The sequence below is a fragment of the Crinia signifera genome, chromosome 3 (assembly GCF_055691185.1).
Source record: "Crinia signifera chromosome 3, ASM5569118v1, whole genome shotgun sequence".
NCBI classification, from domain to species: domain Eukaryota; kingdom Metazoa; phylum Chordata; class Amphibia; order Anura; family Myobatrachidae; genus Crinia; species Crinia signifera.
In genome coordinates, this window is record NC_139219.1 from 77,585,610 (window position 1) to 77,611,286 (window position 25,677).

A 25,677-nucleotide genomic window follows, 5' to 3' on the forward strand; every position below is an offset into this window, starting at 1 on the left:
TTCAGTGGTGGGTTTTTCTGGGGCAGGAGTACCTAAATAGGACAGGTTTTTCCTGTCCCAGAAAAATCATCCACTGATGGGGTAGATGACTCCCAGTGCTCCCCTCTCCTCCTGTGAACCCCCCAGCACCTCCGCTCCAGCGGTCTTCAGCGGAGATCCCCTGCTGCTGCCGATCATAGCAGCACATCCCCGATCCCGCAGCCATCTTTCCCGAAGTAACGGGAGCTCCGGTGTACGATCGCCAGAGCGAAGGTGAGGGTTTTTTTTTTTTTTTTTTTTTTTTTTACAACAGTGGAGGTGGGGAGGGAGCGGCCTGGTGGGGGTCGCTGGTGAGGTGATGTGCCAGTGGTGCACACCTGCAGGCACCACTGGCGCACACCTGTAGATTTGTGGCATGGCCGAAAAAATTACGGGACTGCTACTGAAGGGGTTAACAGGACAAGAACCCATCATTTACATAGTATTCGGCTGGCTGATAGACAATGGGCTATTTCACACGCTCCGGGTCCTGCCGGGAAACCCCACACGGCCAAGAAGCTGTGCCGCACTCAGGGGTTTACAATGGAGGGGATGGCCACAGCCCGGCAGACATCCCTTCCAGTGGCGGGATCCGGCTGCAGGCCGGGCCGTGGGGACACAATCGTGTCCATTATTAACTGTGTGCGGCACGGCTTTTGGCCGTGCGGGGTTTCGCCTCCTGGCAGGAGCCGGACCGTGTGAAATAGCCCAATGTCTTAGTTAATAGGTCAACATGGCTGTGGTCGACACAGTAAAAGGTTGACACTTTTTTTTTTTTTTTTCGTCATACATTACCATTCCTAATCATAGCCCAAGCGAATGGTAAAGTGTGCCCATCGCAACAGTAGTAAAGTGAGGCATTGGGCCCAAAGTATGCAAGTAAAGCTAAAATCTGCAAATTGATAACAAAAAAGGTGAAAAACACATGTTGACCTTTTCATGTGTCTACCTTTTGATGTCGACCTAGTGAACCACACCAAATTGACACTGCCTGCAATGTGCTGTATTTTGCAAATGTGGATGGTTTAAATCCAGTCACCGTTTGAAAAGTACAATATGTTGGTTCATGGAATTATACATGCATATATGGCAGTGCTATTTTTTTTTTTTCTATTTTTTTTTTTTTTTAACTCTTCAATTTAAAATCTATCCATTTGTATTAAGTACTACGTTGTACGTTGTATGCGGCTATCACGTACCCGCTTATTCATTTCTGGTTTTGGGAGGCTCAATTTAATGGGATCTGTTTTAGTTGGTGAATTACATGCCTAGCACTAATAATGCTATTCTGTGTGTACAGTATATCCATTTTGCCACAAAGAACACAATAAAGGCGCCACAGGAGCACCCTGTGCTGTTACACACAAAGCCGCCGCCGGCGACGCTGCGCTGTGTCACTAAGGCAACACACACAGAAACACACACACCTTCCCCGTATGTGGGGGGCGTGGCTAGAATACGTCACGCTCTCACAGGCTCTACCAATCGGCGCCTTCTACGAGAGGCCCGGCCGTTGGTTGTGTTATAAGGACGGGGAGGCGCCATCGCTGCAGCCCATCCATCCGTATAGCTGTTGGGGAGCGCGTCGTCGGTGTGAGGAAGCGCGGCGCGACTATGTCTCGGTACGGACGGTATAGCGGAGGTGAGTGTGTGTGTGGTGTATGCGGGAGACCAGCTGGAGCCGGTGTGTGAGCTGGGGAGGGCGTCGCTCCTGTGATGCTGCTGGTGGCGCCTTTACTTGAAGCCGCCATTTTGTAGTGCGCCCGGGTCACGTGTCTGGCGCTTTGTGTGGTGGTGAGGGAGCTGCGGTAATGGCGGCCGGTCGCTAGAGCCTTCAGTTCCCTTCGGCGCGGTGATGTGAGTATGAATCCTAACGCTGTACACTCACGATTCCCGGCACTATTAGCAGCCCGTGTACAACTGCCGGCCGCTAGGCTTCTCCGGGAACCCGCGCTGGGTTCTTCTGTGTGCCACCGCGTGTTGCCGCGCTGCACCCGGGCGTGCCTGCGCCTTCTCCCCGGCCGCATACTGCTAGGCCACGATGTCTGCTCTCACCTGGGTCTATCTAGGTGCTGTGTGTGGCATGCTTCCATGCCGCTGCCTTATTAGTGACCTTTTTATTTGCATTTAATTTAAGTTCCACTATAAAAGTGTTTTTAATTTTTTTATTTTTTTTTTTATTTTTTTTTTTGTTAGTGCTTTAATTGGAACTTGTCGAGCTGTGGGTGGGGAAAGGACTTGCAGATCAGTGTGGTGGTTGTGTGTGTGAGTGTGTGGTTTTATTATATTATATAAAATTAATTTTTTTATTTTTCTGCTTCTATGATTAGCATTGTGCTTTAACCCGCTCTCATTTTCCCTCTCAGAGGCAAAAGTCTATGTTGGTAATCTAGGAACCGGTGCTGGCAAAGGAGAGTTAGAGCGAGCTTTCAGCTATTACGGCCCTCTGCGTACAGTCTGGATTGCAAGAAACCCCCCAGGATTTGCCTTTGTTGAGTTTGAGGACACGAGGGACGCTGAAGACGCTGTGCGTGGTCTGGACGGAAAGTATGTACTGTGCTTTGCAGGCTTAACACTGTTTCATGCTCTAAGCTAAATATTAGTGGCAGGTTTGAATTGTTTGTGGTGGTTTTATAACTTATGTACTGCAGTTTGCAAAAGGGCTCCAGACTGAGTGTTGAGGGGGTGATATATCACATTAGCAGCTGTAATTAAAGCAGTTAATGTATATGGCAAGGGTTTTCCAATTAGCTGTGCTTGTCAGCATTTGATCGCACCAGCCTCAGGTGAAGCCAAAGCCACAATAAATTCCATTTTTATGCAAAATCAAAAGTCCGTCACTTTTTGTGGTTCTTATGTGGGTTTTTTTTAACCGCAAAATGAGGCTCTGTTTTGATATGATGTCCAGTTTAAAGGCCCATACATACTCAGCCACTTTGACTCCAAAGCTGCTCAGTGTGTACAGATCAGTGGTGAGCACTGATGTGCACTCCTGCATCATCGCTGGCATGGCCGCTCATCTGCTGGTATTACCATGGTGGATGGCTTTCCATAGTGTCCTGATATGAAAAGTTGTCTACCCCTGGGAAAATTCCTTAAAATGCTCCGTGTGAATGCACCTTTCTGACCAAAGAATTTGTGACTAATTGGAAACCAGTCTTAGTCCAAAACATATTTATACCCTGCCCCCTCCCCCCTTTTTTTTTTTTCTTTTTTTCCCAATGAAGAACTGCTCATATGGTCCTCTGTTAACACTAGTGCAGTGCTTATTTATTGGAGTTTGCTTTTAAAAGGTTGGAGGTCTTTAGTTTAAACAAATCATAGGCTTGTTTACCACCAACTGGGATCAACCATACAGTAAAAACCAGAGAGCTGACTTGACTGATGTAGTAAGTGTTTCGCTTATCTGATATGCCAGGGGTTCCCACATTTTTTGAATCACGGCACCCCAAAGCACCAGAATTATTTATTTTCGTGGCACCCCTAGGCTAAAGGCTCTTTCAGATAGTCAGAAGCAAATATTAAGTTAAATTGTGTTTAACTCCTCCTTTGTATCAGTTATGTGGTAATGGACAGGATTTGCTACTATTCACTACTAACTTGAATTGGTCCTGGACCCAGACACAGATTGGGAACTACTATGATATGCTATAATAGTGTTCACTCTAGGAGTGACACCGGGCAGGGCGCTGGGGGCGGACCGGGCATGCCGACGTCACAGCTGGGGGCGTGCCCGGGCCGCGACGTCATGAAAGGTGCGTGCTCGGGCCGCCGCCGTAATGAGAGGCGTGCTTGGGCCACCACAGTCATCAAAGGGGGTGGGCCCAGCTGCCACAGTCATCAAAGGTGGTGGGCCCGGCCCCTCTGAAGCCACTGTGCTGCCGGGGAAGCTCCAGGCATCGCCGTCAACGGCGCCGCTGGGTTCCCCGTGAGGATGTTTTAGCAGGGCACTGCAAGACGGGCAGGGCACATTTTGCCCTTTAAAAATCGGGCAGGGCGTAGCGCCCCGCTAAAACAGCCTAGCGGGAACACTATATAAACTATATGACCAACATTCTGTCTATCTGCATGGTGTGGCTTTTCTTTGAATTTGGTAATGTTTGCTCTTTGATAGCACTCTGCTACTCTTGTAACTAATTCTTACCATGGCTTTTTTTTGTTTCAGGGTAATTTGTGGTTCAAGAGTCAGAGTAGAACTGTCTACCGGAATGCCTCGCCGTTCCCGCTACGATAGGCCTCCGGCACGTCGCCCATTTGATCCCAGTGATCGGTGCTATGAGTGTGGGGAAAAGGGACATTATGCCTATGACTGTCAAAGATATAGCAGGCGCAGGAGAAGCAGGTACATGATTACATCTGTTTGGCTGTAAACAAAGGTTCATGACATCAGCATAAAATGTTAGTGTGAAAAAAGCAGCAGTCCTTCTGTCAGTATGTAGTATCATTTTATGTTAGGTCTGACCAGTTTTAAGATACTGTTTTTATAGTCGGGAGGTGGAGATATTAGTAAATTGCAAAAATCGAGATATGTCAAATGTAATCTAGCTGGCATTGACTGCCTAAAGAATATGGAGGTGGTAATCTTAATAGTGTAAAAACTGTCCTGAAGATAAGGGCTCAGACTGAGCCTCTGTTTTGTGGTTGGAACTCTTGAGCATGTCTTGCATTAAAATGTCTAAAATCTTAACCTTACATTACCCATGACTATCGCACTGCGTAATCATTGTGTAGTTCTTGTCTATTCTTCCTAAATATCATTGTCTGTTGCCCTAGAATGGTTTGACATATCTTGGTTAATCCTTTTTATAAGAAATAGTTGCATGAGTTTATATTACAGTAGGTTCAAAGTGAAAGTGAGCACAGAACATTGTAGCAATATTTAACTTGTCAGCAACTGTTGTAGCTAAGATGACAGACTTGATGGTGTAGCAGCAATTTAGAAATAAAGGACTGCTGCTTTTCTGTTCTGGTGCATTATGGTGTGTGTGTGTATTTACTTTGAACTGTTTAAGTATATTATTAATCAACCTGGTCAAAACCTTACAGGTTTCTTCGTTTGAGTCAGTCGCCTTGATTCAGAATGTCACGAGCCTTAAGATTTCATGCTGAGGCGCCTTGCAAATCCGACATTATGATTCTGCTAGACCTTGAGGTGATCAGCATAAGAGGCCAGATCCCCTCAAGCCTCCTACATCTAGATCCACCTTTAAGATTCTGTAGAGGCCATGAAATCTATGATCTACTGTGATCGCCGTAAGAGAGTAATATTGGCATACAATTGGGGCTCCCCTCCGGTTTAGAAAAGAACTACAGATTGACCACATTCCCACCTAGAAAAACCTTCATGCGTCAATCAAGCCTCACCTTGCTCATATGGCTGTCAGTTTGATCGTCGTTAGATTGAAGACCTACAGTAGATGAAGTGATCGGCTGGTAGATCCTTCTAGACCGTCTAGATCTTCTAGACCTTGGGCCAAGAGGGTCGACCTGCAGACTTGCAAGGTTTATTTTAACTACAAATTCTAGTCTTATATTTATTTATTTTTTATTTTATTTTTAGATGATTTTAATGTAAAATGAAGATTCCTTTTAACCAGTTTCTTCTAGGTAGAGCTATTCAAGGAAAATAGGCTTCCTGATGTCAGACCTTTCTTAAATGTCTGGTTTTAGGTTACATAGTGCCTGAACATCAAGTAACTTAATCTCATATATTCAGATCTAGGTCCCGCTCTCACTCAAGATCCCGTGGAAGGAGATACACTCGTTCCCGTAGCAGAAGCCGGGGCAGGAGGTGAGTTAAATGCATTAGAATCTTTTCATCCTGGCAGCATGGAGTAAATATGGCACACTTAGTCATGCCTTGGTTTAGCAGGAATGTTGGGGGTTTTACCTGTTAATTCACTTATACTAAAGCACTTGTAGTAGGGATGTCCATCGTTGCCTTTGCCATCGATGGTGTATAAGTATGCAATGGATGAACATCTATGTTTATACATATCGATGGTCATTCATTTGCTTTGAAAGATTGGCCTGCGGGGCTATGCTCCATGTCCCGGCCCCTTGATGAAAATATAAAACCGAAACGATTCAGTTAAGCCTGACATTGATGGCGGGAAACCATCTGGTTCTCTCCCATTGATGTCAAAACTATTCGACATCGGCCATAAACAATCTGTGGTCATCCCTAAACTGTAGTGTTTTATATGCATAATGGCAGCAATTACATAATGCTCTGCTATTATAGATGCAAAGGGGAAATTTATTGACCTCCAAAACAGCAGATTAGGGCTGGTGCTAGTCCTGGGACTTAATATGTCCAAGTGCTAAATTTCTAGTTGTGAATTTTTTATTTTATTTTTGTCATGAGATTTGTTCAATTTGTTGCAATTGAATTGACCATATATGTTTTGGTATCATTAAATACAGTCTACTCTAGATCCTAGCACTTGTCACATTTGAGTTGAACCAATTGTAATGTTCTGCATTGCACCTAACTAGGTTTTTCTTTCCTTCATAGGTCCAGGTCTGCATCTCCACGCAGGTCAAGATCTGCCTCACCTCGCAGGTCCAGGACTGGAACTCCACGCAGGTCCCGATCGCCTTCTGTTAAAAGATCTAGGTAATTGGAGGCTGCACCCTAATTATTATTATTTTTTTTTCTCCCCTCGTCCTGTTGCTCATCTGTTCCGTTTGGCAGCTGGCAATGATGCGGTAATGCGCATTAGCTTTCATTGCTAGCCCGTACACACTGGGTGTCTTTTGAGCGGAAAGCAGCTCAAACTGCAAAAATGAGCTGTTTTCAGTTAAAATAAAAAAAAGTGTATGAGCCTTAAGGTAATGGACAGTAAACGTAAAAAAAATATGACTATGCACAACATTTGACCTAACTGAATATTGTTTTATTTTAGGACTAGAACCCGTTCAAGATCCAGGTCCGTGTCTAGGCCCAGAAGCAGGCCCAGAAGCAGGTATGTCTATGGCTTCTAGGTAGAGGTGTATAGTCAGAAGGATGGATCAGCTAAATAGCTGATCTGTTATAGTGTATACCAAGATGTACAAGGGTTGTAGTTTAATTTTTGGTCCATAACTTACTAAACAATGAATGTGATTTTTATAGCACGAATTTCACAAACTTACCACTTTTTTTTTTTTTCTTAGATCAAAGTCCAGATCTGCTTCTCCAAAAAGAAGGTAGGTTTTTTTAACCATATTGGTTGCAGTTCTATCTAAAGATCCATACACACTGGGCGACTATGGACAACGATGATAGTGTTCATTGCTCAGGGGGAAAGCCGCTCAGTGCATACACACTTAGTGTCTTTCCCCCCAGCACCGATGGATGGGAGAAGATGGCTTTGCATAGCGCAGTGCTATGTATTACCAGCAGATGAGCAGCTTTCCCAGCGATGATGCGGGAGAGCGCAGCAGTGCTCACAGTTTATCGCTGGGGCATACACCCTGGGCAGCTTTGAGCTGAAATCCACTCAAACATGCTGTTTTGAGCGGCTTTCAGCTCAGTCGCCCAGTGTATATGGGCCTTTAGTGTTAAAGCTGGGGTTTTAACCCTTTGAGTGATCAAAATAGGTGTAAAAATTGGCAAGCAAACCTTTTCATTCATCATAATGACCTGTAATGTCTACCTTTTTTATATAGGAGATATAAACTTTTTATATATATATATATATATATATATATATATATATATATATATATATTCATTCAAAGGATTAAGTTTGACCTATACAGGCATTTTAACATGATCATGTCCTTTAAGTTGCTTAAAAGCTATTTATTATACCCCGTTCTCACTGCAAGGCAAGTTCACTGGTCTAGCATGTTGACCTGGTAATTAGTATTTTAACATAGGTTTCTTTTCTTTTTCTTTTTTTTTCAGTGTGAATGGGTCAACCAGTGTTTGAGATCCAGGTATGTAGACACGGGTTGAACCGTTCACACTGCAAAAAAAAAAAACCTGTTAAAAGGCAAATTACCGAGTAGAATTGATTCACCCGGGAATTTGCCTTAGCAGTGAGAACGGGGTCTGGCGCCGCTGCTCCCGGGCATCAAAATGCCACATAAAAGCAGTGTCGCTGTGTGAACACGGCATTAGGGGTTTCTTATATGTAAAGTATACCATATCCGATTCTACACCTGTAAGCCCCACTTCTTTAGTGAAAGAATGGAATACAGAAAAGAAGCAAATTTCATTTTCTCTCTGCGCATTTCTCTCGTTTCATCTACTAGTTTACATGTTTTGCATGGCTGAACCCAGTCCCATTTGGCCACAATTTGTATAAGTATTGGGCGCCATAAAAAATAATTGCAAATCATCACTAGTAAAGTGACAAGCAACTGGGTGGGAAAGAACTTTTGAATTGCCTCCTTTAATGGATAAAATCTTTCTGAAGTGCTAATAATACAGATTGAATTTCCTGAAATTTCTGACATTGTGTCTCTGTCCACAGTCGTTCAACATCCCGAAGCCCAAGAAGAAGCATTAGCCCAGAGAGGAATGGATAGACAGTTGGGTTTTTGTACAGACTTATGGCCGTAAATCGCCACAGACTATATATTTTTTTTTTTTCACCTTGGATTTCTTTGTTTTAAACAGTCACTTTGGTAGGCTAGCGTACAATGTATGTTATATCCTGTCATCTGAAAGTGAAACTTCTTTTTTGTATCTTAATTAAAAGTACTTTGTTCAGTGAATTGTCATTACTAGGAATTCTGCTATTCAAGCGTTGCAAGAAGCACTGGCATGGGGTGTGGCAAGATCTGTATCTTAAAGCAGTTTAATGTAAAGCATGCTTGAGTTGGTTTAGTGGTTACCCAACTAGCAAATATCTGGCTGGCCAAGAATGAATGACCGTGGGATGTAATGGTCTTGACCTAAAACTGTTTTACTTCCCTTTTTTTTTAATTTAAGGACACACGTTGACTAAACTTGTTGCACAGCTTGTGGTACCTTTGTGAAACGAGCAGCATGTATAAAATCTGTTCTAAAGCCGTGTTTAAAGCTTTACAATGATTGCAGACTTTACAACTTCAGCATATGTGATCTAAATAAATGTTTTGCTTTTTCCAAACTGTCCCTTACTAGGTCTTGTTTTTATTGTATATTAGGTAATAGTGTTATGGCAATGCTTTATTGACTTTATTCTGTTACACACTTTGCTGGAGGCAGGTAAATGTTTGAATGTGGAGATATTGAAGAATGTTTTGAAGGGGATAGTCGGGATGAGCGCACCGTACAGACAGGGCTATTTTCAGACCTAATCGCAGAGGAAGTGGTCACAGGGTAAACTTGAGCTTATAAAGGTTGGATGTGGTCCATAGCATCCAAACAGATCATTTTCTAAGGCACAATAAAAATGATAGCTAGAGTCTGATTTTGTTGCCATGGGCCCTAATTTTTTACTTTTAAGAGCTGTAGGAGTTTAATTGTTTCCTATTGCTGACAGTATAGTAATTTTATGCTCATAATATTGTATGGGGCAGATAATACATACTATTTCCCGCTGCCTTGGTGTATTCTATCCCCTTGGTTATTTTTACAATGAAAGTGTTCTGTTCAAACTCCTTTCACAAAGTGATGACCTGGTTTTGGTTCAGCATTTGGTACTGAGCCCCACTCCTAAGTGACCTGAGTTTATCCTGCTTCAATGGATGTTTGGCGATGCAGTCCAATCTGTCTGCCTGTACCATGGCCTGGGTCCGTCTTATTGATGGGTTGCACCTGGGTCTGTATCCGGATGTCTGACAATGTCGTCGTCCCGTGTCGTCCCGTGTCGTCCCCGTCTCTCCCCCCCCCCCCCCCCAAAAAAAAAAAAACCTGGGTAGGACCTGGAATTGTGGTATTACAGGTCACTGGGCCTGTGTTGAGCAGTGTCCACTGACAAAATCCCAGGTTCATGTACAATAACCTGGGACTTTCAAGTAATGGGAAAAGGGGTGAGCCATGACCCGGTTCCTTTTACACCCTGATCTGACCCGGTATTTGGAACACTGATCCAAGCCAGGTTGGATCTGGGTGCCTACCCAGTGTAAACAGGGGGGGGTTTCAAGATGACAATTTCTAAGAGCCAGAACCGCCGATTATTGCATTGGGGCAAGCCCAGCACCAAGGCGGGCTGCCACCGTGCACCCCCCCAGCCCATGTCCGTGAGATGAATGGATGCTGCACACAGGCATCCATTCACTGCCTTTGGGTTTGTGCAGTTTCCACATAAGTGTTCAAGTATTTTGTTTTTATAAAGTTCCAATAAATTGCAAATGTAAAATATGGAGCAGCTTCAGGCTAAAATGCAGCTATAGCTGTGACAGCGCCTAACAATGTAACATAAGTACTGCTACCAAGCAGGCACAACAGGTTACAAACAGTTGCTGTTTCATAACCTTGGAGGATTAAAAAGAAAAAAAAAAAACTGGTTAGAGTGAAGTTACATTACCTGTATTACAATAATCTTAATTGTTAGAGTATCCATCTGAAATGCTCGGGACCATGAGCATTTCCGATAAGGGATTTTTACGGTTTTTGGATTTAAATTTTTTAACGTACTTACCTGGTCCTACAACGTTCAGTGGTCCCAGGGGTGCACCTGCGCAATGCACTCCTGGGACCACTGAAGATCCTGAAGGCTGCTGTGGACATCGGGGGACATGGTAAGTATGGGGGGGGGGGGATTGGAATATTGTTTTTTGGAATATTTTGAGTAAGAGCTCTCCGGATACAGCAGACTTGACCTGTAGTTAACTTCTGCAGTGTTCTGATGTCAATGGATAATTTTAAATACTATAAAGCCGCGGTCCTTGAGTATCACCAGTAGGTAATGTTTTGTGGATTTAAATCATACACTGAGGTGGGTATTTGCCAGGTCAGAAATTCTCACCTGCTTCCAGATAGGATATGGTAGAAGTAGAAAAATAAAAGCCGTCTATGCAATAAAGAAATTTAGCATACTCAGACTCGTGATAGATGCAACATTGTTTGGAGAGTCAGTGATATTGCTACATTGCTTTATGCCATCTTTTTGGCATACTGTGCATTTTCATAGAATAATGCATAATATAAAATATGCGTTATGCCCAAAATGTTAAACACCTTTAGTTATCCTGATAGGTGACTCATTTGAAATTTGAGCTTTTAAATTATATGGACATGAGGGTTTAGTATGATTTCCTGAAATTCAACCACTCATGCTGACATGGTCAAAATGCTGACACTTAAATTGTCAGTCAACATGGTTTTTGGTTTTGTTTTGGGTGAGAGGTTGTCTGTGAACATATGTTGGCGTGCACACTGTATAAGCATGCTGCATTCACCATGTTTCCTGCACGGTGCTTGCCTGTGCTCAGCACACTATTCTAATCTACGGTAACTATGCAAACCAATTTGCGTGTGACGTAAGAAAGTCGGTTTCAAAGAAAAACTCGTGTTGACTTTTTGACATTCTGACCATGTTGGTTTTACATGCAGTGGCATAACTAAGGGTAGGCATCCCTAGCGGTCGCACTCGGAGCTGAAAGTTGTCCTGTGTAAGTTCTGTAGGGAGGAAGCTGTGTATGTAATACTGAGCTGCCTGTAGGTGGTGCTGCAGCACACAGCTCCTCTGCTCTCAGGAAGCTCCTCTCTCTGGAATGGACAGGTGAAAGGCTGACTCTCCAGGACCAGCTGTGTCCCTTGTTTTGGGTGCCAGCCGCAGGGGGGTGAAGTGTGGGCAGCATTAATGTATGCTGGCCCAGTGAGCACTATGTCTTGGTAGCTGCAGTGGGAATGGGGAGGATTGTGTACCCTCTATTGCAGTGGTAAGGGAACTTGGTCCTCATTACCCCATGCAGTGCATGTTTTGCAAGTCTCCTCACAGAATCACAAGTGAAATAAGTAACTCCACCTGCAGACCTTATGTGTCTTAGTAATTAGTACACCTGTGCACCTGCTGGGTTACCAGCAAAATATGCACTGTGTGGGGGTAATGAGGACAGAGTTCCCTGACCACTGCTCTATTGCATGTGGGAGTTATTTGCTTTAGTATTGGTGTTTGTAAGTATACTGTGTGTATGTATACTTTGAGTTTGTGTATGTTTATAAATATGCAGTGTGTATGTATGGTATCTGTGCCCGTATGCCGTGTGTGTGTCTGTATGGTATGCGTGCATGCAGGGCCGGAGCTACCACTAGGCAGCTGCCTAGGGCGCTGGCCACTAGAGGATGCTGTTACATCTGTTATTCTGAAAAAATGAAGGAAGAAGTCATCCTTTTAATGTGTGCAAGCTAGTGAGGGGTCTAAATATGTTTAGAGCTGTGGGGGCACAGCCATATGCTTGCAGCCACACTCATGCTGCATACACATCCTGCAGCAGACCCTGTGCTGAGGCTGCTGTTGAAAGCCACATGACGCTGCTGGGGCTTGAGAGCTGCACTGTCTGACGATGAGTCATAGGCTCTCCAGTCTCAACCTCAGAGAAGCCGTCTAGAACTCAATGCTCGGTGCCTTCACCTTTCCAGCTGCTATTGTTGTAGGTAAGTGCATGGATGGGGACTGGGAGTGACAGGGAGCACAGTGTGTGGAATGGGGTCAGAGACACAGAGGCCAGATGTACAGTGTGGGGGGAGGGGATGAGGTGTACAGTGTGGGGGGTGGGGTCAGGTGTACATTGTGTAGAATGGGGTCAGGTGCACAGTGTGGGGGGGATGGGGTCAGGTGCACAGTGTGGGGGTGTAGTCAGGTGCATAGTGTGGGGATAGGATGTACGTTGTGTGGGACGGGGTCAGGTGTACAGTGTGGGGGATGGTATGCACACGTGTGTGTATATATATATGTATATACACACACACACACACTATCACCTTACTGTCTGGGAAGGGGATAACTGGGGTGGAGGGGGGCAATAGGCTGACCTTTTGCCTAGGGCGTCACTAATCCTTGCACCGGCCCTGCGCGCGTGGATGTCCTGTGTGTCTTTAGTATGCATGTGTGTATGTCTTGTGTTTTTATGGTATGTCCTGTGTCTGTATGGTTAGTGCGCGTGCATGTATGTGATATATGTGTGTGTATATATCCTGAGTGAATTTATGGTATGTTTTAGAAACATTTCAGGGTAACGCAGGAAAATGGGGAGGCGCCAGAATTTTTTGGGCAGGGGAGCAAAATTTCTAGTTACGCCACTGATTACATGTATAATTAAAAGCTTATCTGTATGTGTTTAACTGTTACAGATGAAAACACAACTACACGCTGGGGCACTGGTTTACAAAGAAACCGGTCTCCCATATCAGGCTTTATAACCCTTCCCTTACACGCCAGTAACCGATAAGGCACTGACAACCAATGGGGGTGATTCTGAAGAGTGTCTGATATTCCCACACAATTTTACAAACATATATCCAAATGCAGCCTTGGTTTGAGGGCTAAAGTACAGGCATAATTCTTGAACTATACACAAATACTTATATATCAAGACAAAAGATATTTTAGGATAAAAAGCATTAAAATAATATGCTGAGCAATGTTATTTATCAGATTCCAACAGTAAAGCTACTGATTATATATATATATATATATTTATTTATATTAGTACCTGTGTAATAGCACGGCGACCACTACGCTATTTGCTTAGTGGGCTATTCTGCGTACTGAAATCGAATCGCACAAAAATGGGCGATGCGATTTGACTACGCTGGCGTACATATAGCACGTACATGTACACAGCACGTTTTTGTGCCATGCGATGTAATACAAAAGTATTACAATATATACGGGACAGAACTGTGTATACCACATTATATACAGCCCTGGATACAATACACTACAATATCTACAGAACAAGACTATATACCACAATATATACTGAACAGCACTAGATATACTGCAATATATACAGTACAGCATTGGATATACTATTTTTATCGCGTACGATGCCATGCAATGGGATTTAGGTCACCCCCACTATCCACGCCAGCCCGAAGCGACCTTTTCATACCCCCACTATCCACGTCGGCGTGGAGTTGACTTTATAAAGTGTGGCAAGCGGACACGGAATACATAGAGAATAGAATAGAATCAACTTTATTGGCCATGTGTGCTTGCGCACACTAGGAATTTTCTGCGGATTTACAGTACAGCATCAAGCAGGGATAGGGGGGGGGAGAGGACATTGCATACATTACATTGAGGACATTACATGTAGGGAACACATGCCCGCCGAGCTGCCCAGCGCCTAGGCAACCATCAGCGGTGCCACTGGTCATTGCAGCAGTCGGTAGGTAACAGTATAAGCAGGGACAGTTACAGTTATCACACAGGAAACCCATACCCGCTGAGCTGCACAGCGCCTAGGCAGCCATCAGCGGTGCCACTGGTCGCTGCACCAGCCAGGCAGGTAATATTGGAGCAAAGACACAGGGTTACATACAGTAGCTGAGTGCACAGTTCCTTGGCAGCCATTTGCGGCGCCATCTTATAGGCCTCAACGGGCCATCTTCCTGTAGGAGAAACCAGCGTGGAAAGCTGGTGTGGTGGTGGGAATTGGTGGTGGGGCAGAGAGAGTCACTGGGGAGAGACAGTATGTAAACATGTAATACATGTAAAGTAATACGCGTCCCCTCTCTGCACTCGCCACACTATAAAATCATCTCCATGCCGATGTGGATAGTGGGGGTATGAAATAGTCGGGATGATGCGTAACGCGGCCGCTCGCCACGCTTCGGGCTGGCGTGGATAGTGGGGGTGTTTTAGGAACACATTCACACCTGCCATATCATACATCTGAGACAGTAATTACAACATGTGTAAACTGTTAACTTGAATTTACTTAATAATTAAGAATAAATAATAACATTAAGTAATTACAATAATAAAAATTTAACAAGAATAAACACATGAATAATATCAATTAATCAAGATAAAATAAATGAATGAGTGTCACTCTTCACAGTCTGCCTTAGCCTTTGGAAGCAGTGCAAGTGCATGAAGAATACGGCTAAATGCATTATCAGCACCCAGAGTCTTCCCGCTGATAAATTCCTGCGGGTAGGAGTCTAAATGCTGGCGACTGCCAATACGCCATTGGGGCTGTGCCATGAGGTCGACGGTGCAGGCCTCCCTCATCAAATTGTTATTGTTTTATTGGACAACTGCAGTTGTCACTCACAGTAACTGATAGTTGTCAGCTCCTCCGCCCAGGAATAAATGAAGCAGATAAGCATCAGGAAGGATAAACGGCACCCCAGGGGGGCCCGGGTCCAGACACGCAGTAAAAAAAATATATATTTATTGGGGCTATGGGTGCGTCGGGAGGACTTGGACCTGTCCGCCCGCCCGCCAATGTGTCCGGCCACCCGCCCGTCAGCTGCACACAGAGAGACAGACGCTAGAAGTCATAGTTCACCTCTAGCATCTGACAGGAAGCACAGCTCTGCACTTCCTGGTAACGCTGCAGAGCTGTGCTCCCTGTCAGAGACGCTGGAAGTGAAAAATGACTTCTAGCGTCTGTCTCTCTGTGCGCAGGGGAAGGCAGGGTAAGGCAGGGGCAGCAGCAGCTGACGGGCGGGTGGCCGGGCACATATTAACCCCTTGGCAACGAGCTAGAAACCCCCCCCCCCCCCCTTGGCAGTGAGCATTAACCCCTGTGAACAAATATAAACCCGTTGGCAACAAGCAATAACCCCTGGCAACAGACATTAACCCCCCCCCCCTTAGCAATGAGCAAGAACCCCTGGCAACGGACATTAACTCCCCTTGACAACAAGCAATAACCCCTGGCAATGCATATTAACCCCTTGGTAAAGGACATTAACCCCCCTTGGCAACAGACATTAACCCCCTTGGTAACAAGCAGGTAATTTATAGTTTATTAGAAGCCTTACTGTGGGGGGCAATGTGGTGTGGCATAGTCAGTGTGTATCAATTTTTGTGTGACATCCCATTTTTTTGGGACGGTCCTGCGGGAATTAGACACTGCATGCGTCTAATCAGGCAGGGAGGCTGAGGGCATGGCCAGCAGTTCACACAGCACTGGCCATGCCCTCACAGAAACAAAACGGAGCCCAAAAATTTTTGACGCGTGCCTCCGGCACATATATTCCTTTCTCCACTGCCAAAGTTGGGAGGTATGCATTAGGTGTGAGGGGCACTGCAATGTGTGGCATAATGTGTCAGGGGCATTACAGTGTGCAGCATAGTATCATAGGCATTGTGGGGAGCTGCATCATGTTTCAGAGAAATGGCGGTGTGTGGCATAATGTATCGGGCATTACAGTGTGCAGCATATTGCGCAGGGGCATTACGGTGTGCGGCATAGTATCAGGGGAATTGTTCAAATTTTAGTAGCTCTCGGGGACGTTTTTTTTTGTTCTTTTTTTGTTGCGAGTAGCTCTCGCTCAATTAAGGTTGGAGACCACTGGACTAGGAGAGCCAGCATGGGCCAAATTCTGGTCTCTGGATAGATTGGAAAATGAAATTTTCTGTGTGTCCATAAAAGCGGTGACATCTGGGGGGGAATTTACTATAGGAAATTTGAAAAAAATAGGTGTAAAATAGGTGTATTTGTATCCAGAAATAAACTTATTTTTTACATTTACTATCCCGAAAATACGGCAATTCGTATTCGTATTGATAGAACATCAATACGAATACGAATTGCCGTATTTTCGGGATAGTAAATGTCAAAAATAAGTGTATTTCTGGATACAAAATTTCCTTTAGTAAATTTCCCCCCTGATCTCACAAACCTAGTGAAAATCTCAATAGAGGGATTGACACAGGGGGGGTCAAATATACTAGCCGGTTTAAAGGGGGTGGCAGCACTAGTTTGTAAGGCGGGTGCTTGGCAAAATGATCTTTAAGTTTAAGTAGTCTGAAAAAAACGGTAGAATTCTACTTCAAATGGTCTTTGTCTGTAGGTTCTGACAAAAGATAAACCCTTTGTCAGGACCTGAACTTCATTGGGCTTAAGATTATAGTTAGACAAATTAAAAACTATGTCGTGCCCTTCACCTTCTTGCCTGTTTGTCTGCGGCCGCCTACGCTTCTACAAGGTCTTCTGCTAGGGGATCTTTCTGTTTGGACTGTGTGACTGTGCCCCTGGGAAAAAAACCTTTTCTGTGACTGATCTGAATCAGAAGCAGAAGTCCGGGTGTCTAACTCTGAGAATTTTCTATCAAACCTACCCGGTCGTCTTCTTCTAGGCTTAGCATTGTCTCTCCAGGAATATCTGGATTCGTTACCATTGACCCAACCATAAACCTTAAGTTCTTTATAGTCATCCTTGACCAATTTATACTTGCTTTTTTTAAAGGCAAGCAGTTCCATGTGAAAAGAGTTAATGGCATCATCCAATTTAACCATAAGGTCACCAGTGGGGTCAGATCTCAACGACTCAAGACCAGAATTGGTGACCTTTGCAATCTCTTGATCTAACCAGCGCCTTCTTTCGATAACCAATCGGGGCTGGTGCTGTGTGATGCGGAGGATGCTGTCGGGCGTTACCACGGTGACGAACGAAGTGTCCGGCTTCGGCCAAGACCTGCGTCACGTCACTTCCGGTGACGCTGTGTGGTTTCCATAGTGACTGACGCTGGCTTGGGTGAGTTACCTTGGTCACGCGTCGTCACTTCCTGAACCAGCGGCCAGGTGAGCTAATGAGCATTCTCTTTTCAGTATGGTGAAGTATGATTCGCCGCTGAGCCCAGGTACACATGTGTTCTCAATTAGTGTTCTAATGTTGGCCTCTATAAAGACGTGCTCTGTGAGCCTATTCAGCATGCTCCTGATGATGGTGGTACGTCCACCGAAACAGCTGTATAGCTTGAATATGGCATCCCTGCAGTCTCCTGTATTTTCTTGCTGAAATGTGGATGATGATCTCCTGCATTGGTAACAATTTCTGTATCATGCCTGTACTGCAAGATGGATATATGCCTTCACCTTGATAAAGACTATTTTTTGCATTTCACTTTAAACCGGTGTGCTTGCCTCTAATTGTCCATATTATATACCATTTATATGGTTTAAGCACCCACCTTCTCAACAGGAGTGTGCACAGACGCCTGGACCTATATATATATATATATATATATATATCACACACATATTCCGAAGTGCTTTACAGAGAATATTTGAACATTCACATCAGTTCCTCCTGCAGTGGAGCTTACAATCTATATTCCATGCCACATGTCCACACTCATTCATTCAAAAGTTAATTTTGTTGGGAGCCAATTAACCTACCAGTATATTTTTGGATTGTGGGAGGAAACCGGAGTACCTGGGGGAAACCCACGCAAGCATGGGGAGAATATACAAACTTCGCAGTTAGGGCCATGGTGGGAACCAAACCCATGACATCAGCTCTGTGAAGCAGTAATGCTAACTATTACACCGTCCTTGCTTCATGTTATATGCCCCCAGGACTTAATGCGTCACCTAGTACGGGTTTAGGTATTGCAGAGTAGTTGAGATGGGCAGCCAACAATAAGGAGTTATCTGGTGGTAGAAACAGGCTGAGGTCAGGAACAGACAGCAATCATAAGAAGATCAAAATTACAGACTGCAGCTGAATCCATGGACTAATCTCAAGTAGTAGAAAGGCACACACGAACAGCACCGGACAGTATTTAAATTAATTTTATAAAATAAGAATCGGCATTGGCAAGCACATACACACTTGCTGTTTTTTGTCAACATGGACCTCCCTGATATCATCCACTGTAGGGCAATGGAAGATGAAGCTGATGACCCAAGGGTCTGCACATTGTTAGTGACCTAACAATATGCCGGTCCAATGCACCAAATCAGGCGACATAGCTTAAGGTCTAGGTACCACTAAACGCTGAGTAGTAGATCTCACTGCCTACTATAATAATCCTGCTGAGAGATTATTTGTGCAGATAATGTAAAGTATGAGACTGAAATTCACATTTCCCATTGCCTTGCTAAAGGTGCCCATACACTGAGGTGATTTGGTCCGATATCGGCCGATTGCGACCAGTGCTCTGGACTTGCCCCCTAGGCTAAAAGTTGCCAGCCAGTCCCTGCCTGTGAACCATTATTGCTTTGCACAAAAAAGGGCTTTAAGGATACTGCTGCAAGTAAGATTTCATCTCAATCAACCATTTACCAGATCATGATGGAGCACCTTGCTGTAAGGCAAAAGTGATAACTAAGTGGCTCAGGGAACAAAACTGTAATTTGGGGTCCATGACCAGGAAACTCCCCAGACTGTAATCCCATTGACAAATTTTGGTCAATCCTCAAGAGGTGGGTGAACAAGCTAAAATCAACGTCTGGACCACATACATACTGACTGCGGCAGTCAGTCAGCATGTGGCCCAGACGTTGATTGACAGCATGCCAGGGCACACTGCAAAAATGGACTCTTTAAATAAACTTAATTTAATTGTCATTGAAGGACTTTGACACTTATAGAGTGCTTGTAATTTTACTTCAGTATACCATAGTAACATCTGACAAAAAGATCTAAAAACACTAGCAGCAAACGTAAAAAAAAAAAAAGTTCTGAAAATCTTCAGCCTTGTCTTTAAACCAATCCACTATTCTATGAAGAACAGGCTTAGTAGTTTGCCAAAAGCATCAGAAGCAGTCTACCCTCTTGGGATTTGCACCTGAGAAAACCTGGTGCTTAAATCTCGGCTTTCTGCCACTCCAAACAAAATCTTGGATAACATTGTAAACAGTTGATAACAGTTGATAAATAATGGGAGGTTAACAGTAATCATTTTGAACAAATATAACAATCTGGGGAGTATATTATATTTTACAACATTAATTCTGCCTAATCATTAGAATTTTTGAGGGAGCCATAGAGAGAGGTCTGAACTGTATCTTGCCCAGATGGGGAACATGTATTTTTACAACTTTTATTATGATTAAACAATAATATCCAGCGTATGTATGGCAGCAAATAAAACAAGTTAAATAATTTTGGGTTACCTGTAAATGCCTCCAGTGCCGTGCAATGCCTCAAACTGTGAGTCCTGACCTTCTCAGCATGGGGTCGCAACTCCATGATGCAGACCATCAGGCTGATGACTTTTCTAATCTCAGTCAGTGATTCAAGGAGTCTGAAAAATCTGTTGAGTTGTCATTTAGACTCCTCCCATCCCTCCATAATGCTGCCATGTATGTGCTATCTGCTGACTGCCCATGTGATGTGATGACCTTCTGCAGTAATTTGCTGGGGTCCTCTAAACATTTTTATTGTCTGATGGGGTCCCAGAGCAAAATAGTTTGATGACCTCTGCTCTAGTGTATATAACTGAATGCAAAGACCAGCACAGTACAGTATTCGTTTTTTTTGTAGAAGTTTTTCAAACCATCTATGTACAAGTTACACAACCTCTTGGGGAAACACATGTACCATATATACTCGAGTATAAGCCTACTTTTTCTGAACATCTTTTTTTCCATATGGTGAACAATATCACAGTCACATCTTCCTAACATTCTTTCAAGACACAGTAAATAGTGTCTGAAAAACCCTTGCACCATCATTATGTATCAGAGTTGACAGAAGAAAAAAAAGAAATCCTGGCTTTTACCTTCCTCCCAACGCTGGCAACACTCCACTCTTGAAAAAAAACAGGCAGTCAACACCCCCTAACAGCATCAGACTGTCAATCGATGACTGATGCCATTACTGTCGCAGACCCGTACTCCGTGCTTGCAAATGTACCAAACCAGGCATGTCAAACTTGCGGCCCTGGCCGCCTACTTTTGCGGACCACAGGCTGATGGGTTGGCTGCTGATGCTGACAGTGACAAGCAGCACTCCAGTGCCTTGGACCAAGGATCACACTGTTGCCAGGTGCTCGTAGCTCAGCAGCAGCAACACTCACCCTGCAGGCACCTGCGAAAAGCACTGCTGGGAACGGGATTCAATGGCTGCTAATGGGCTTGAAGTTTTTCTGAAGCACGTTCCCAGCAGTGCTTTGCACGGGTGATGTCACGACGCACCGGCTTAGGGTGCTTTCATCACTCGCTAACGGAATGTGGAGGCAGGCAGTTGAAGCGACAGAGGCGGGAAGGCATATTTGCAGCGGAGGTGCATATTTGCAGCAGAGGCGTGGCAGAGCGACTGAGGGCAGAGCGGTAGCGGCGCTGCAAAAAAGTAAGACTGATTTTAAATGTGCTTGTGGGGTGGTCGGTTGGGGGGGGGGGAGAGGAACAGGGTCTGTTGATGCTTTATGGCCCCCATGTTTTCTATGAAAAGTAAAAAAAAATGTAACACTCAGTGACCCTCAGTGTAAGGTTTTTGGGCATAGCTTGCTTTTGTGGTGTCAAACTCATGGCCCTCCAGCTGTTGTGGAAGTACACATGCCAGCATGCCCTGCCACAGATTTTATATAATGGACTGTGGCAGGGCATGCTGGGACATGTACTTCCATAGCAGCTGGAGGGCCATGAGTTTGTCACCGCTTGTAATTTATGTTGTGTTAGGTGTCAGCTGAAATTCCCTGTGTCATAATGTGAATTTTTACTCATTCCCTGTGTCAAAAGTGAACTTTTGGCTTATTCTCTGTGTCAGAATGTGAATTTCAGCTTATTACCTGTGTCAAAAGTGAAGTTTGGCTTATTCTCTGTGTCAGAATGTGAATTTGAAGGCTAAATTGACACTGATATATAGTATGATATAGAGGACGCAACTGTACAGTGCTGACAATGGGTATCTTTTTGTTTCCAGCTTTTGCTTGTGGTAGCGACCATGGCTTTTTTTTTTCTTGCAGCCCACACAAGACCTAGACCTTAATTATTCGGCCCAGTTGGGATTTTGAGTTTGACATGCCTGTACCAAACAATTACTATCAATGGTAAACATTTCAATATGCAGATAATCTTATAGAGAGTATACAGATACACTCTCTGAACAATAATTCTGGTTGGAACACAAATCCTATTACCAGAACTTCTGGTCAAGTATACCCCTGTCTTGTACCCAAGGAAGGAAAAAAACATCTTCTGAGAAGCAATATAGAGGAAGAAGCAAAGTCTCTCTATGGACTTTCACAAATAATTATCACCAAGGATTTGATGTGCATTTGGCATAAGTGGCGGCTTTCCTCTATACCGGCTTCTCCAAACACTGCGGCACAATCCAGCGTGTGTACATCGCCGGGGACCTGCATATGGATCATCCAGCCTGGTGTAAGCAGTTTTGCCTGGTGTTTTTACATCACGCCATGTGGTAACCAGCCCACAGTGTTATCTTTATTGGTACAAGCATTCATATGTTGTCGTGGATATGCTTTTCTGTATTGATAAATTATCCTTTTAGTGCACCATTTATTTATTTATTTATTTATTTGCAGTTTCTTATATAGCGCAACAGATTCCGTTGCGCTTTACAATAGTAAACAGTGATAAAACAAACTGGGTAACAACAGACAGACATGGAGGTAGGAGGGCCCTGCTGCAAGCTTACAATCTATAGGCACCATGAAGCGTACCTATCGGTCTTCCTCTGCCTAGATTACCACCTCCGTGTGGACCAGTGGCATAAGTTCTTTACAGTTGCCCGGAGGCAAGATATATATTGGTGCCCCCCAGGGGCGGATTTAGGGATGATGTGGCCCCTAGGCACAACAATAATGTTTACTAAGTAGGACAGTTTATAGGGGCAGTATCTGCATGTCCTATCCATTTACACTCTATTTAAGATGGAATATAGTACAGTACAGTGGATATTTTGCAGTTATTGGTACATTTTGGGCTGACAGTACTATCACAGGCATCCAAGTGCCGCCCCCAAACATGTGCCGCCCCTAGGCCGGTGCCTCACGTGCCTAATGGGAAATTCGGCTCTGGTGCCCGACCCCACACACATACAACTCTATATATAAAATATATATTTCTGTTTAGATAGATAGATAGATAGATAGATAGATATATAGAACTCAGCCACAGAAGCAAAATCGTTGGCTTTTAAATAACTGATTTAAACTTCCAGGGGGAGGAGAGGTGCCCCCTTGGGAGCAGGAGCCCTGGCAGCAGATGACTCCATTGCCTCCCAGAGTTCTGCCTCTGGTGTGGACCCTGGAGGATCCTTTAATTAGGAAAGGGAGCTGCAGCCAGCTAAGGATTTGGACTTTGGTGATTCTATAACCCCTTGTGCACTACAAGGTGTCTTGTTGTACTGAGAGTTTGTGGTATTATCAGGGCTCATATAACCCTTTCTTGTTTGTGTATATATATCTATATATAGATATATAGATATAGAATATTGCTGCTTCTTGAAAAAATCCTAATAAAGGCTCAAACATTGAAGGATTTATTCACTGTCATCTTCTGATCATTCTGTGCCGCTGCCCATTCCTACCTCATGTTACACTGTCACTGAGCTGACCGACTGCAGAAGGAACCTGGCAAGTGGGAGACTTCAGGAGTGCCAGTCATCAGGATTTTCTCTCTCTCTCTCTCTCTCTCTCTCTCTCTCTCTCTCTCTCTCTCTCTCAATATTTATCTATATATAATATACATTTTTTTTTTTTTTTATTGAGTCTTTTATTAATGCAAAAATACAAACATGTTAAAACATACAAACAACTGTAGGAAATCAGAGCCCAATAATAAACCCACCAAATCCACTTATGGATAATCATGCATCACATCCTACAACAATTAAAAAAGACAAACAAGACGAGCCGCACACCAAAGAGACAAAAAAGGAACTACTAATCAATCTTCGGACGAGGGAGTCCATGCCCCCAGGAAAAGGGTTAGGTCTCAACCATGGAATATTGCCTGAAAACTACAGACTTCTTACTGATGATCAGGACGTTGACCTAGATGGGAAAACTATTGAAGGCAATTGGATGTAAGTGAATCAAAACCAATTAAGTACCAATTCACTACTTAATAAGGGCAAACGGAGGAAGAAAAAAAAAAAAAAAAAAAAAAATAATGACTATACCTTGGTGAGCCGTTCTACCCAATAAACATTTGACTTTTATTTATTTATTTATTTATTTATCTTGAATTAACTGTGATAAGTGCTAATAAAGCAACTTGTGGCTAATTTGCTAACTAGTGCACATAATAAGAGCTAAAGCAAGGTGATGATCTGTGCTAATCCGTGAGAAAAAAAAAAAAAAAGGAGAAAAACTGTTCGTGTCCGCAAACAAGGGGAGATATATAATGATATAAATGAAAAGGTAGAAAATAAATATTAAACGTGTATCAAAAAATCAGTATCCCTCCATTATCAGAGTGAGTCCATGTGTCTAGTGATACAAAACTATTTAAGTGAGATAACAAGCTGCCCAGTCTAACAGCTCAGGTGCTGTACTCTATACCTCAGGCAGCTGTGAGAAGTACATAGAGGATTTCCACTTGCCCCAAATCTTATAAAATTTTCCATTTGCCCCCCTAGAGGCATATACAAATCTCTCCTGTTGGCATATTCTATTAACCAAATTGATCCATTCCCTCCTAGAAGGGGCCAACGAGGAGAACCATGTTCTGGCTATAATCACTTTTGCGATTGCAGACACATTCCTGACCATAACTTTCCATTCACCATTGCTGTTGCCTAATTCCCACACACCAAGTACCATGCTCAAGGGGGTTAGCTCTCCTCTTGGGACACCCAGGCTCACCAGGACAGTCATTACTTCACCCCAAAAAGACTGAAGTTTCCCACACTCCCAGAGCATGTGCCAGAATGAGCCAATATCAATGCTACACTTCGGACAGCGATCCGAGTACGTATTTGCAATTTTCTTTAGACCCACTGGCGTTACGTATATTCTATGGAGGATATTAAATTGAACCTGCTGGACGCGGATAGATGTTGTGGCTATACTAGGGAACGACACTATTTCATTCCACGGTACCTGGGCTATTTCCGGGATATCTCCCTCCCATTTACTTTTCAAAGATTCAAGTTCCTCTTGGCGCCAATTAGTAAGTAGGAACTTATATAGTTTTGATAATCTTTTGGCGGACCCCAACTGCCTAATAAAAATTTTGCAAGGGGAATGTATCAGTTGGGATCCAATATTGCAGTGCTGCAACGCACTCTTAACCTGAAGAAATCTAAACTGCATATAGTTAGGGAGGGAAAATTCCTGTTGGACTTCCGAATAGGGTCTGAATTGGTCCCCCCTAAAAAATTGGCCAATAGAACTTAGCCCGAATTTGGCCCAAATAGTGCCCCCTTGCATTAGTTTTATGCTTCTAGTGTTTGCCACGGAGAAAATAGATGACTCGGGATCCACACCCTGATATTGTAGAGTCTTTTGAGCCCAATTCCAAATGGTCAATGCTTGCTTGAAGATTGGCGGGGAATCCCGCCGTAACTTCTGAGACAAGATTGCCTGTAACAAGGTATAATCTTGATCAAAATAGGCCACAAGTTCCCTGTCCTCTTTTGTAGATTCCCCGTCCCGAATCCAGGAACAGATGTGCGTCAACTGCGCGGCCATATAGTACAATTTCATATTTGGCATCCCAAGCCCGCCGTTAGCTCTGTCTCTACACAGGGTAGATATTTTTACCCTTGGGCGTTTGTTTTGCCAAATGAACGAAGTAAGGATTCCGTCTATCTCCTTGAATAGTTTGTTATTAAGCGTCACCGGGGAGTGATGAAAAACATACAGTAGGCTAGGGAGAATGGCCATCTTGATCAGATTAATCCTGCCAATTT

The 25,677-nt window shown here is 43.8% G+C and overlaps 2 protein-coding genes across 4 annotated transcripts in view; one reads left to right on the top strand and one right to left on the bottom strand.

The window, feature by feature from the left end:
- GEMIN6 (gem nuclear organelle associated protein 6) overlaps positions 1-2,007 on the bottom strand; it is a 21,416-nt gene extending 19,409 nt beyond the window's left edge. Inside the window, exon 1 of one of the 2 annotated variants that reach the window (XM_083176075.1) lies at positions 1,907-2,007. The gene's annotated coding sequence lies outside the window, so the exon portion shown is untranslated. Of the gene's footprint in view, positions 1-1,445; positions 1,585-1,906 lie in introns of those variants that run through there. The other variant, XM_083176081.1, reaches the window with a different exon arrangement.
- Positions 1,508-9,109, top strand: SRSF7 (serine and arginine rich splicing factor 7). Of its 2 annotated transcripts, XM_083176073.1 has the most exons (9): positions 1,508-1,660; positions 2,385-2,565; positions 4,184-4,360; positions 5,735-5,809; positions 6,536-6,637; positions 6,927-6,986; positions 7,177-7,209; positions 7,913-7,944; positions 8,484-9,109. In XM_083176073.1, exons 1-8 carry the CDS (start codon positions 1,633-1,635, stop codon positions 7,935-7,937), a joined length of 681 nt encoding a protein of 226 aa, XP_083032199.1. In that variant the 5' UTR covers positions 1,508-1,632; the 3' UTR covers positions 7,938-7,944; positions 8,484-9,109. The 2 variants fall into 2 exon arrangements, with proteins under 2 accessions (XP_083032199.1, XP_083032198.1); XM_083176072.1 differs by lacking the exon at positions 7,913-7,944 and having other exon boundaries at positions 1,509-1,660.
- The last annotated feature ends 16,568 nt before the right edge of the window (positions 9,110-25,677 follow it).